This window comes from Larus michahellis, chromosome 1, assembly GCF_964199755.1.
Source record: "Larus michahellis chromosome 1, bLarMic1.1, whole genome shotgun sequence".
In the NCBI taxonomy this organism is placed as follows: Eukaryota; Metazoa; Chordata; class Aves; order Charadriiformes; family Laridae; genus Larus; species Larus michahellis.
This window is the reverse complement of record NC_133896.1, coordinates 119,761,850-119,776,908: the sequence shown is the minus strand read 5'-3', so window position 1 is coordinate 119,776,908 and position 15,059 is coordinate 119,761,850. Positions and strand designations below refer to the sequence as shown.

General features: G+C 38.4%; 1 protein-coding gene across 4 annotated transcripts in view; it reads right to left on the bottom strand.

Moving 5' to 3' along the window:
• Positions 1-1,253: 1,253 nt before the first annotated feature.
• Positions 1,254-15,059, bottom strand: part of BACH1 (BTB domain and CNC homolog 1) — a 33,541-nt gene continuing 19,735 nt past the window's right edge. For 3 of the 4 annotated variants that reach the window (XM_074600517.1, XM_074600527.1, XM_074600537.1), the window contains one exon: positions 7,251-10,559. In XM_074600517.1, the coding sequence (XP_074456618.1) occupies positions 10,098-10,559 (462 nt within the window). In that variant the 3' untranslated portion in view covers positions 7,251-10,097. Of the gene's footprint in view, positions 2,247-5,286; positions 5,403-7,250; positions 10,560-15,059 lie in introns of those variants that run through there. The other variant, XR_012589001.1, reaches the window with a different exon arrangement.

Genomic DNA, 15,059 nt, shown 5'->3' with positions numbered 1-15,059 from the left:
GACTAATATTACATCACTTTTTCATGTGTTTTACTTCCTATCTGAGTTGCCCAAAATAAGTCTTAAAGGGGATAAAAATAGCAGAAGAAAATCAGCACAAGACTTCTCTTAAGTCTTGCACAATATTTTTCTGATTTACAAAAAAAAAAAAAAAGGAAGTAAAATCATAAATCACATTCTAGTGAACAGGGAGGAGGGTATGGTCCTGGATCCTATTAATTCATAGACTTGACTGGTGATGCTGCAGGATGGTGGTCCTAATCCACACAGGACTGGGATTTTTCTTTTGTATAACTAGCTGCACATCGGGAGGAAGAGAAAGGCAAAAAGGACATTACAAAACCAGGAAGCTTGTGCAAAGAGGTGTTTGGTTTTTTTTCCTTCATTAGCTAGCTAACAACATTGAAGCAAGGTCTGTGATCTAGCTGACTTCTGTCAGTATCCCACCAGTGATTCTGCACATAAAGGATGTCACCGTGCCGAGAGACAACGAACTTACTCATCAGCATCGCTCAGCCTGACTTGAGATTTAAAGGGCAAATTAAAACCACCATTGCTTATGAATAATTTGACTTTTAAAGTATTTTTGCAAGCATTCATAAATGCATCAGCTGGAGTGATTATGCCTCCAGCTGCTGCTGCTTGTTTTCTAATGGGAGAACAAAATCCAAGAATGGATTTTTTTAAGGTATTAATCTAGCAGAGATAGCTAAAATGCGTTCAGCACAAACACGACTATTTTCAACTGATAGACCACCTGTAGAAGATGGCTATAAATGAACAATTTCAACAATGCGATGCCTCCTGCAACGGTATGTGAGATCGTATTTCCCCCTGAGGTATTTTCCCTAGAAGAATTCCCACATCAAAAAGTTGTAACGCCAAAATGCCAACCCCAAACAGCAGCTGCTGCATCTCTGAGCCTCAGCCTCAAATCATAGCCCCGTTGGGAAACAAACCCAAACTCCCAACAACGCACAGCAGCTGGGTTCTTGGCATAACTTTTTTTTTTTTTTAATTGATAGATTTCCTACATTTGTGAGCCTGCAAGCAAAATTTCAGCTATGAGGGTATCTCTGAAAAAGTATTGGAATGTACTACGTGGCAAGCGCCTCAGTTGCAGCATTGAGCCTTCCACCCCCCAGTCTGTTTCTTCCCCATGAAGAGCTTCAGAGGGTAACACAAAGAATATTTCTGGGATCAGACACCAGATCTTCGGCTCAACGTTAAGAGGAAAAGAGTAAAGAAGGATTAATGTGCCATCTTGTTTTATTGCTTTGTTTCATCAATGTTTCAGGCTGTATTTTCAGAGTTTTATGGTCCAGTGTTAAATATACTCTCTGGGCGGAAGCATAACCTTTTGGCCTTAAGATGGGGCAGAAATATTTTTTGACAGCTCAAATAAAGGATTTTTTTTTTTTAAGCTATTTTTGAGACAGGAATTATACACAGGTCATTTTCCATTACTAAGAAAAAGCATTTGAAATACTTGGAAGTTTCTCATAACTGTAAAGTAATAGGGGAATACATCAGCTTTGAAATAAGGATTTTCTTTTTATGATATCTGTACATTCTTTGCTTTTAACACTTGCATTTTAATACACCAAACACTTTTCTAAATATCGTTGAAACAAAAAGCTGTTTTCCAGTTTAGCTTCTAATTTTTCAAGCAAATTAACATCCTTAAACGCACATCTATTACTGTGTCTATAGGAAGAGTTATATAAGAAGGTAACTATTTTTGGTAATATTATGGCAGAAAATTTTGCCATATACACATGAACTAACAAGTTTGGGTTTTTTTTAAGCTGATGAGGGAAAAAAGGATATGGGAGAATTTACTGTTAGCATCTGTGTGCTACCGAGTTTCCAAGTATTTTATCTACATAAGCAATTAAGAATTACACAAAGCTTCAGCTTACAACTGAAATACTAGCTTGTAACTTCATTCTTCTTTAATATACGCTCTTAGGCTTAATCTCACACACTGACATCAACGTCAATGATACCACCATAGTTTCTCGGCAAAATAATTAAACGTAGGCATCTGTTTTCTCTCAGTTAATTCTTTTTCCTTCCCCCTTTGAGGGCAGTGTTACATGGCATCACCTGAGAGCTGCAGCTGATGCTGCGTACAGTGTGTAAAAGCAAATCTTTTCTTCCAAACCTTGGTTTGTTCTGTTTGCTTATACCAAACACTTGGTATCAACGTGGTCCCATTTGGCTTGTTTGAGAACAGCATTTTTCTTCAGAGCAGCGCGCAGGAAGAAGGGGAGTCCACCAAGAAGGGAGAAAGAGGGAACAGAATCACTGTCAGCTTCGTTCGTGGAAATTACCTCCCGGTATCTTGCTGCGCAGTGTGCACAAACTGGCAAGATCATAGTTTCTTGACCACAAACTAGGGATGCTATTAGATCGAGATCTCTTAAAGCAAAGTTGTGTGATTTAGAAAATAGTAGCTTGATTTTTAAATCATAAATTATTTCTGTCCCTATTTATATTTAAAAGGCCTGATGCTGGCATAGAATTTAAAATATCTTCTCTTTTAGACAATAAATAATGTAAGCTCCTTGAAATACTAGCACATTTAGTCTTAAAAAGGTCCTAAAACACTGTTAGGCTGGGCCCCAAGGCAACTTCAATGTACTCTCCAACTTAGGTATATTCACTGCACAGAAAGCCTCAGGAAATATTTTGTGAATTATTTTTACCATTGTTCTCATTTCTGTCTGGAATTCAAGTCCGTAAGACACCATATACCTCAAGACCGAAAAGTTACAGGCAGAAAGTATTATGCTTTGGGAATTCAGACCTGAATACAGCATAACATCAGTAACTCGTATGCTGCTTTTGCACCGCTAATCTGTCAAAATTAGTAAGGTGTTAAACGTAATTTGCAGGTTGAAAAGCTAGATATTGAAGTTTATCTTCTAAACTATTTTTTAAAATAATTTAAATTCACTTTTCCGCTAGTGGTTTTTTTTTTTTTTTTTAAATCAACAAATATCGATTTAGTTGTTCTTGCTTTGAGAAGGATGAATGCTGGCAGGACGCAGTATCGTGCTGCCATCTATAGTTAAAAGAAGAAAATAGACTGTACGGTTGAAATTACAAAAGAAGCCACTGGATAGGTAGCAATTCTGGAAAGAAAATGACCTGGGCCTCTCAAACGAAGAGTGATCGGGAGAGATGCAGAGACGCATTTGTGTGCTGGCATTCCAGCCCCATGCGCAAGACTCGGGGCCTTCTTCAAAAGACATCCATAAGGAGTCCTAGGTTGGACTTTGTCCTCGTTGGTTGCCCTTCTCCCCACCACCCCCACCCCCACCCAATTCATCTTTTTGATGAAAAAGTATCTGCTCACATCATGGGCATGAATAAAAGAAAGAGTAACAGTACATTGGTGCTCTTGAAAATCAAGGTTTTTACCTAACTGTATGAAACACGAGATTTGGGAATCTATATTACACAAGCAAGATCCTCACTAGCCCTGAATTTCAAAGCAGGTATTAGCAGCTTGAAAAAAAAAAAGTTCTAGAATAAAACTATAAAGTCTTCGCATCCCAAATTATTCGGGCATCAAGATTCTTCTGTTCTCAAAGGGCTGCTCATAAAATTATATATTTTTTCAGAAACATGAGTTTCAAAAAAAAGTGAAAACTGTGATAGATTTCCATGAAAACAAAACTAGAAACCTGTTTCCCTGTTAAGAAAATACTGTAAAAGTCTTTTTTTTAATGTGGAAATCCTGTAAATTATCGATTTGTCTTACAGAAACTGACACTTCCTGGTTTTGTTTCCTTTGGCGGTGGGTGGTTTGGGTTTAAAAAAAAAAAACAAACTGAGAAAACAAATAAGTTCTTTGCTTAATTTGGTTCCGACTGAAATCCCAAAAGGAGATGACACTTCCCTGACGTCCTCTACAGGCATCGCAAATACGTTCATTTTGACCTTCTAGTTTTGGAATATTATGAAATCACTGGCAAGTCCGTTTTTCATTAGCAAAAAATGCGCAAATTACAAGTAGTCTTAAATTACTACTAGAACCTATAAAAACTTATTGATAGTTTTCATCTGTACCCTCCTTTTCTAATACATCTGTAGATGTCAAGAAAGCTGGAAGCTCTTCACTGGCTGTAGCACTCAGAAGCAGCTTCTCACCAGCTGACAGGGGAAGGAAAGCACTACATGCACACAATGCTTTTATCTGATAACTGCAGTTCAAGACTCTCTACAAGCAAACATTCAGCCTTTAGGGAACCTTATAAACACAGCCTCAAGCCTCCCTAGTGAATACTGAGTGTGCAATGTGGTTTTCTCGGCTTGACGCTTAGCTCTAGGTGACCCTGCTCTGGCAGGGGGGTTGGACTAGATGATCTCCAGAGGCCCCTTCCAGCCCTACCATTCTGTGATTCCGTAATTGTATCAGCTGTCCTGCTCCTCAGTTTCCTCTCAAAACCAGATCCAAATGCCGCCAGGAGAACGATGACACATGCCTTAAAATCCTATATGGGTGGCATGGCTTAAAGAACACTCCAGGTACTCAATGAGCTGTCAATCCAGCTGTCTAGCAGATACTAGCATTTCTAATCAGTTCAAGGAAATTATTATTTTTTTTCTTTTTTTTATATATATATTTACTGCTCAGTACATTAGCTGCTAATAACACCTTTAAGGGTAAGGAAATATTGACAATATATTAAAGTAAACCTAATATTTAAACAATATAATCCACCACCAAACAGACTTATGTTCAGTCTTAGTCGAAAGTCATTTTTACCCTCCTGCAGTCATGCTATCCCTTCTCGTAGCCCAGAGTGCCTCTCTCATGAAATGCTTTGTAGGTAGCAAGTCAAAATACTGTCCTAAAACTAAAATGAGATTATAGTTTATGTTGTACTTTGCAAATCCTGTTACTGGGAGATGTCACATCCCTTAATCAAAATCTCTTTACAATAGGGACAATTTGTATGTAAGCCTACAATACCTAGCATATATGAAAGCTATTGTTTTTAATAGTATCTTTAGAAAGCTACACCATATTCTGAATGAACATTACCATAAATATAATTTCTTCCACTATTCTTCAAAGCAGTGGAGAAAGGATAGAAAAGCAAAAATTACCTTCTCTACTCTGAACTAGAAAAAAAAAAATGGGTTCTAGCACGTGCTCCTGACAAGTTTACCCTGAATCTTTCCTGGCTCAACAGGAAAATAAGCACTTTTCAGCCTTTATTTTTATACCTATGACACGGTAAAACATTTCCCAGCAACAAATGCCATTACCTGAACCTTCATACACCACCTTGCTCTCAACAGAAACGTCTGTTTAAACATCCTCTTCATTTCTAAAGCTTCAATCTCCAAGGTGAACACTGTTTTCCCCGCCCTGTCCCAGTTAGCTGAAGGTGGGAAAAAAAAATGATTGCTGAGGTCACAACCTGTCAGATTAATATCTGCAATTCAAAAAGATTAAAAACAACAATAAAAAAAAGCTTAAGTGCAGCGTACACAAATTTAAGATGCCTGAAGAGCATAACACATGCTTAAATAGGCTTTTACAATATTCATATTCATGAATTCTCTCCTATTCGAACCTCTGCTAAACCAGATCATTTTCCCTTCTTTTTCTCTTTTAGTTCTGTCTACAAAAATTCAAACGGTATTAAGTCTTTCTGTACCAACATTAAAATTTTCCTTTATACATTCTAGCGAATTGCAGCTGTGTGCTTTTGAGGCTCATTCTTTTGAAGAAAAAACAAAACAAAGAATAAATCAACATGCAAACAATAGAATATTCAAGAGGCATAAGGGTCCAGCTCGTCCAGCTTCTATTTCAGTGCCAAAAAGCAACAACACTCACTTTGCTCTGTAAAGATCAACTATTTTCTTTACACTCAAACCTTTGGCAGAAGAGCGGTAAAGGAATTGGTTCAAAAACTGCTTCGGTTAAGGTAGGTGTGCTTTTACCTTTTCAGCTTTTGGAGAAATTTCACTATTTCCCTTTAAACAAATTTCACTCAGCTCGGTTTACTGTGCTCAGATAAAAACCCAGAGCTCACATAAAGGGTGCCAATTAGCAGCAGTTCCTCATTTCTTATGTCCTAAAACGGACCCAGAGGCAGAACTAATTGTACAGTACCCATCTCTGGCATCTCTACCTCTTAGCTTTCCCTGCCATTGTTTCCTGCTGAATATTAAGAGGAGTTTCAAACACATCACAGACGCCTACATCAAGATTTTAAGTTTCCTCCAAGAGGAACCATACTAATGTTCTTGTGCAATTGGTTCTTAAACTCAAGAAATGCCCTACGTGCTAACCAAATCCAACTGCCTACAAATTCCAAGGACCAAACTGTGCTAGAGAAGGAGACTGCTTTTACCGCCTCATCAGCCTTACAATCAATCACCTTGTTTTCCAGCTTTTTCCCCCCCAAAAAGACCGTTTTAACTTTTAACGAAGGGTCTGCTGGTGGGATTCGAGTAATTTCAGACTTGAAAGCGTCAAGTCCACAGGTTACAAAAACTTTAAATCAGGGAAGACTTCTGATGAAACGCTTTCTGAGCAATTTAAAATGCAGTACTGAAAGGCTAGATTCAGTATTTCCGTTTACTGTTTAGGACGTACAGAGGAAGAATAAGATAAGTGCAGTTTCTCAAAGGATAACTTTTCTGCAATCCCTCTGATTATTTAACAGGACCCAGCAGATCTACAATTACAAAGATACTTCTTGAGAAGCTCAGTAAACGTATGTATCATTACAACTTCCCCCGTGATAAACCTCAGTCTCATACACTGATCTATACTATGCACATAATCGTCACCTCCAAGTTTTTTCGAGACCCAACAAACCTGCAAAATCCCATTAATCAGCTATTTACCTCTTCTCTCCCTTAAAATTTATTTTTTTTTCAAATTAAAAAAAAAACAAACAAATGTCAAAGTTCTCCAGAAAAGAAAACCCACTCAATCAGAACGGGACACAAAAAAAGTCAAATAAACTTACAGGAAATTTATTCCAATTCAGTAATATTTGCTGCTGTGTGTATTATTGAGGAACTTATAAACTATATAGACTACTTTGCTACTCTTTTCAGAAATGTTTTAGTAGTACTACATAAGTGATAACGCACCAGTAAAGACTTTCACTGCAAGAGATCTGTACAAAAAAGAAAAGCCTTTGTAGAAAGTATAGTGGTTTTTATTGTAGTCTTAGAAAATATTGAATTATGAAAGATACAAAATCAACTGTTGTAATTATCTGTTTATTTTACAATCTGTACGCCATCATACTCTTATGGCTTTAAGATAGTCTGTCCAAAGTATTTTAAAACATGCTTTAACAAAGTATTTTACAATTTCAAAATCGAGTATTTCTTTACTGAAAAAAAAAAACACCAAACAAAACTCCAAAACATTTACCTGAGAATTCTGTATCATAAAATTGTCATTCATTCTTAACTTTTGCAAGTTGATGATATAGGCTATAGAAGTCAACATGCAACTTGTAGGTCTACTGTATTAAATAAATACTTTAAAAATTCTTTAGATGCAGCTCGTTAGGCCAAAACCTACCCTCAAACTTCACCAAGTTCATCATAGGTGTAAAAACATGACATGAAGGTTATCATATGTCAATGACAGCCATGATTTCTGCCCTGGAAGCCCTGCACCGTTTGCTGGGTGGAATTCAGACCCCGGCAGATCACCAGACTGCAGCATTGGAGCACAGCTTTTTTGGTGGATATTTTGGCCTCTAAACTTGGTAACCCACTGACCTTGTTTTCCAACATCCACAGCCAAGTGTGTTGGGAGTTTAGGCCACTGGATATGTTTAAGTTCCCAACCGGTCATTCTCTACATACATGCTCCAAACAAACATTTAACCCAAGGAATTCCATTTCAGACTATGCATACTATTAGGACAATGCACTGATGTCATTATCCACGTCATTTAAGAATACCACCAGCTTTAAAAGTGATACCATGTATGGACAGTAGAAGGGTTTGGGGCCTTCTGTCTTTTTTTTTTTTTTTTTTTTTTTTTTAAATTGTTTCTCGTTGGTTTGCTTTTTAAATAAAATGGAGACTTTGGAGCAAAACACTGCCCAGGGTGGCAGCATGGGAGGGAAGAAGGATTAAATTAACCAGGCATATACAGACGCTGGAGAAAAAACCCAGAGAGCTTCATGAGTAATACATATACAGGATCAACATATATAAATGACAGCCATTTAAAAGAATTTCAATTCAATTATCTGAAGATATATCCAAAGCAGTAGAACTCTCATGTCTGCCATATAGTATTTATTTCTGAATTTCAGTTACTGCAAGCCCTGTGATTTATACAAGCTATGCTCCATTAACACAAATTTTCCCCTTAAAAAAAAGTAATGATATATGATGAAAATCCAAGGATATCACTAGAGATTTAAATCAACTTTCAATCCCATAGGTGAGGTAGTGTAGTCACTTGTATTACGTGCTGGTTATGAGAAGTAATGTTGAAATCTGTCAAATTTTTAATTTTTGTTTTAAATAAGTGGCTTAATAGTCTTAATATATTTATTAATGCTATGTTACCCATAAGGGGTGGGAGAAGGAGAGAAAAAAAGAAAGAGCCTTGCCAAAAACAAGTTTTGTCTCACTGCAAGATAAAACCACAAAGCAGTATTTACATTAGTCCTTCGCTTAGTTGCTGTCTACTGTACATGCACACAAAAGACACAAAAAGCTAATATACATTCTGAGGTAGGAAATGAAGAATTCCACTGGCTTGTACAAGATTCTTCATGTTTTGTAAACCAGCAAAACCAAAGTCTTCTGTGGTGAGGTTCAATACTTTGTTCTGGTGTAAGAATAATATCTAAATAATAAAGCATCATTGGTATATAATATGCATCTACTGACACGTAGAAATCTAAAAAATGGGGATCATTTTTAGTGGCTGAACTTCTCCTTTGCAAAGTAAATAAAGGAAATCCCTCCAGCCCACTTCCTTATTATACTTACTATATGTTTATACTTGTAGCGCAAGCCATTGGAAATGTACTACAGGTTTAGCCATAAAAGTATCCTGAAGACTAAAATTCTGAAATAGATCTTAACTGGTCCCTGTGATCAGAGAACAAATATATTTGTAGATTACTTTAGGCAATTGGGCACTGAAGTCAAAGAATTTGGTGCCTGAATACCTTAAAAAAAAAAAAAGAAGAATCTGTCCTTAAACTTCCACAATACTTTGACTCAAACTTACCACAAACAGCAGAGAGCTTGAAGGTGCTAGGACAGCAAGTCATAATACAGCAATGAATTTTAACAAGCATATGGGATTCAGATGCCAGAGGATCCAATCCACACTAATCAAAGTATGGCATCGGTTCTAAACTTTCCTAGTACGTTATTTTTCCCACAAAATCTAGAGAAGAGAGCAGTATGCTGCAGCACCTCTGCTGTTCCAGTCTTAACTACATGCTGGAGAGCTAAGGCAAAGGCATATATTCAATAAAAACTGGCTCTGGTACAGGGATGGGAACAGCAGGAAGCAATGAGCTGTTCCAGAGCGCACTTGCCAGAGTCTCCTCATACTGTCATGTTATCCTAAGCCATCTACAAAATAAACGTTTACAGAGCTATATATGCTTCTCAAGGTTTGCCTACCAGGAAAAAAGAAATCTTAGAGAGATAAGAATTCCAGAAGTCGTTGTGCATAAACACGTGTTAGGAGGCTTTTCTTGAGATGCAGAGCAGCATTAGGTACTGTGGCATAAATCAGAGTGAAGGCTGCTCTATACCTGAATGAAAGCTTCCTCACAAATAAACATCTGTGCACAGAGTCTGTACTTTCCAACAACTTCCCTGAACCCTCCTTGACACCACCACACAGAAAAGGCTCCGAGGCTGACACATACAAATTACACTCTAGAACTACACAGAGCAAACCCAAAGCTTGCCAAGTAATATAATGACAGTGTAATTGTTGATGTAGTTTCAAAAGATAAAGTTTCATCTTTTCTTTCGCTTAGGAAGGTACAATAATGCTTAATCTCACTTTTAGTTGCGAAGTTGAGAGGCTGGCAATAGGAAGAGAGTAGATTCACTCATCTGTAGTGCATTTGTCAGTCATTTGCTGACAGAAGTCTGTGATACCACCGCTCTGTCCACATTGCTCCACAAGCGAAGTTTTCTCTAATGTTCTTACGGAACCTGGATGCAGTTCCTGTACTTGATCGTACGTTGCATCACACACACTTTTCACACACTGATAACACGAACTCTGCTCATTTGTAGATGTAACACCTGAAAAACCATCTGCTAATTCTACACTTGCTGGTATCGCAAGCTCGCTATCAGATGGAGCTGTTCGTTCTCTCTCCGGTAATAAAAACAAAAGTGGACAATCTGAGGAAGAATATTTTGCAAGTATTTGTATTTGCTCGTGACTCAAGGCTGCTTCCTTACACACTTGTTGGCAAAGTCCAGTCAGATTCTGCTTTGTCTCACCCAGAGTTGACAAAATGTGGTTTCTTTCCTTCAGCAAGTTCTCCTTCTCATTTTGCTGCAAGAAGAAAAACAGCCTTTTAGTCTGCATTTTAACACAAAAACTACAGTTTGTTATGTTCCTAGCAAGGCTAAAACAAGACTGTAAAAAATCTGGACTGCTGAAACAGAAGTAATTTGGCAATAAGAAGGTAAACACCGACACAACCAAACACCTATCAAAAGGACAATCCTAACCTCTCTTGAAGCATCATCAACTCAGATATTTGAAGTGATTCTTCAGACATAGGACTTTTTCAAAACTCATACTGGCAGCCAAAACAGTAATTCGTAGTTATTTAATAAATGAAGCCTAGCTGCACTTACTATAAATACTCCTGAAACACTAGTTTTACAGGGTAACATATAAACCATTACCACTGGGTCAACAGAACATTAAGCAGAACAGAGATTTCTGTTTTAGAAGCTAAATGTTGAAAACCAGACATCGCATTTTCACTACTGATACTGCTCTGCTAGATGAAAATAAAATTCAATTCTTAAGTGCCAAGTGCACTGCAGAACAAGCAACAGAGGTAGAAGAGTTTCTAAAGTAAATAGAAAATATAGGAAAATTAAAGAAATAAGCGTTAAAATCATAAACAAAATATTTTCTCTGGAAATGCAGCGGTCCAGTTTGCTTCGAGGCACTGACTAGATGACTGCAAGTTAAAGAATTCAGAGTGAATTCAGAGAGAATTTAGAGGAGTGATAGGTTAGTGGATTAAGGAGACAGGAACAGAGATGCCACTAGGTAAGTAACCTACTACTGGAACAGGAGAGTATCAGCTGAATTACTCAGTTTTGTTTACACAGCAAACATGCTTAAGAGTGGCAGATACTGCTCAGACATGAAATAAGACTGTCCTTGCTCTGAAGAGCTTACAACCTAGCTACATAATGCACCAGGATCTTCCAAACACGGGGCAGCAAAAGGCAAGACGGCAATTCACTAATGAATATCAAATAGAAAAAGGTACCATTCGTTAAAAATTAGCTTTCTTTTTTGGGGGGTTTTACTTCAGTGTCATGAATTTTTGTGAGACTTCCGACAAAAGTAACTGAAGATGAGAGGACATGGATAACTGAGGGGCTGCTCTAATGATGGAAACAAGCAACATCCACAAAAAAAATAAATGAGGAAATGGCAAAGGAGGAAAGGAAAGAAGCAAGACCATAGGAAGCAGTTAAAAAAACAAAAAGGGGGAAAACCACCCCAAAAACCAAACATGCCACATATTTTGAGCTCTATAATTAAATAAGAGGCAGAGTTCTAAAGATATACAAAGCTGTAAATAGTTTTTAAGATATAAATTTTAATCATAGGGACTGTGTGTTATCAATATTGTAATGTCAATTCACTCCCAGAAAGCCTAATTATTTTCAGTCCTTCTCCCATTCCCTTTTGCAGGAGGAACTCATACTGCAACCACTACAACTTCTTTTTGGAAGAACTGACTAACTTTAAATGGTATTTTGCAAGAGAAACAGTTGTTGCCAATCGTTTTTGCCTAAAATAATTAGAAAGTTCTACTTGTCAGCATACTGGGAGCAGTTGTTGCCAGATCTCCTACTCTGAAATAATTTTATATACATTTTGGGTATGTAGAGGCACTCAGCTGTGCATTATGGGCTTATGAAATTAACTGGACTGCTGTTTTTTAACACAAACTTCAACATTCAGAAATAGTTATTCCAGTATAAATTCCCCGGCCCCATCCGAAATTGCTGACAGATTAATACATTTGAATATTACTGTTTTATTTTAGCGGCGTTACACTGATACTGCAAAGTAATGCCAGTTTTGAGGTCATTGTAATCAAACAGAGGCATTTTAATTCTTCTGGTGAATAATCTATTTAGTTCACACACTTCCTCTCCCTGCTACACTACATATAACAAGATCTCAATTACGTTTCTTGGATCACAGCTTATAGTATGTCACTCACTGACACATCCTTCTCCTGAGCTACAGAATCTTCAGGGAAGCTGTGCTTCTTGAGGTCAGTTGTCGTTTACTCTGCTCCCCTTCACAAATACCCTAATTCGAAAGCTTTGAAGTGAGAAGTACAATGAATGCGAATATACACAAGTGCTCTGAAAGAGCATTTCTAACAAGCCAACGTCTCCTTGAGTGGCCCACATGTATTCTCAAATATGGAACATTAGTGAACAACAAGAATACATAGGTTCACCTGAAAGATCAATAAGCAAAGACTGTATGGGGGTCAAAAATAACATTATCAGTACAGAAGATCAAGAGACATGACCAAACTTAATTCTCCCAGATAACAGTTAGATTCAGTACTGAACAGCATTTTTCTTCGATACAAGACGACCTTAACGTAGGACTTGCAATTTTACAGAATCACTTGGCAGGGTGAGGTACTTCAGTACATCTTTAGTCGAACTTCCTGCTCAAAACAAGGTTAGCTCTGGGTAAGATCAGGCTACTCAGGGCTTTGCTCAGTCACATCATGAAAGCCTCCAAGGACAGATCATGCACAACCGTTCTGGGTAACCTGCTCCACTGCCTGCCTGTCCCCACTGGGAAAAGGCGTTTCTTTACATCCAGTTGAAACCTCCCATTTTAATTTACAACAATGTCTCTTGTTCTCCTGCTGTGAAGTGCTAGCCCCCGGGAAGCCAAAGATGTTCCCCTCCCAATGGCTACATGATCTTGAGAACTTCCCCACAGATATGGGCAAGTGGCTTTTAGGTCTCCCCACAGCCATCTCTTTTCCAAGCAGAAACCCTGTTTCCCCTGCCTCTCACCATAGTAGAAGTACTCCAGGCCTGACCATCCTGGTGGCCTTCTCCTAACCTTGCTCCAGTTTGTCAGTGTACTTCTGGCACTGGGAGAGGTCAAAACTAGGCAAAAGATTCAGTCTTATGTGTGCCAAGTACAGGAGTATAATCACTGTCCTCAAACCCCTGGCTGGGCTCCTCTTCATACAGCCCAGGACACTGATGGCCTTTTTTTTCAGCCTGGATGTGCTGCTGACCCATGCCCAGCTTGCTGTCTGCCCAGACCCCCAAAGTCCTTTTCAGCAACGCTACTCCTCAGCCAGTTGGTCTCCAGCCTCTACTCACCCATGCAGGGAATTAGTCTTTTCCAGATATAGGACTTTTCCAAGAAACACATCACAAATGCTATCTTTTAATCTGAGAGAACAAAAACCTGATATGCAACAACAAATAGAAATTAATACAAAGCAACATGCTGCATATTCTTGAAGCCAGGATGAGGAATTTAACCAAATATGATTTCCTACAGGCTACAGCAGAAAGTAGTATCTACTTGTCAAGATTTTTCAAACTACAGCTACACCACATTATCCTCTCTCAAGGCCACATTACAGAGGATACCATGAGAAGATCAAAAGACTAACAGGTCTGAGACATATGACTGACCCAGAGAAGCAGGAAAGAGGCAGGAGTCATCAAGCATGAAGCAACCTGGATGTGCCACACAACATCTTCCACAGATGTTTCTTTTCTTCTACCCACCTAGAAATTATGCCTAGACAGATCTTAAAGTTTCTGTATTTGTGCAGGACATACACGGGTTTGATGGTGCATAACATCAGTTGCTGTCAGGCACGCTCAACAGCTCCAAACAAGGTCTCTTCAGGAAGTTATGAAGAAACTTAACTGTACACTTGCAAAAAAATAAGCAACTGGAACACGTTTGTGCCTAGAGCATGATTCATAACTCAGACCTCACCTCACAATTCTCCACGCTCACTGCCTAGACCTTGCACAGTGACATCTGTCAAAGAGCAGACATTCAAGTCTGTTCTAGCACAGGCCCACAGAAGAAAGGATATTACACTATGACTCTCAGTCACTTAGTCAACTACAGGTCTAATCTTGCAGATGAACCTCTAATGTTTTTTCTCCCCAAGCGTTACGCAATATTGACAAAGTCACATAACAAAAAGAAATGACAGTACGATGACAAAACCAGGCAGAAAGCTCTGAACTGTCAGAAATGCAACTTCTCTCTTTAGTCAGAATAATGTAACTGTTACAAACATGATCACCTTATTTCCCTCCCTCCCAGGGTATCTTCTTCATTCAGCACACTGAATGACTTGCTCTGTCAACTCATCAGGGCTGTATGGCACTGCAGGCCCTCCTTCAAAGCCTACCTCCTTTGATGCAAAAGTAGAAGTGCATGTGGTGAAAGATGATGGACCACTGCAGGAAAATAAGTTTCTAGCCCATGCCACTTTGCTCTAATTTTATATTCCTTTTCACTCTGAAGTCATAAGGAAAAAGGTGCAACATGACTGCACATGCTCCTAGCTGACGCAAATACCAAATTCATGTACATTAACACAAAGTCTAAAATGCTCCCTAAACAAGAATTAGCAGTACAGCAACCCTGAATGACAGAACTATTTAGTTAGCGCACATGGTACGATCAACTATGAAACTGAGATGAGAGGGTCAGAAACAAAGACCAGAAAAAAGACACAATCATTTTCTTGCCAGGACAACTTCAGATTACCCA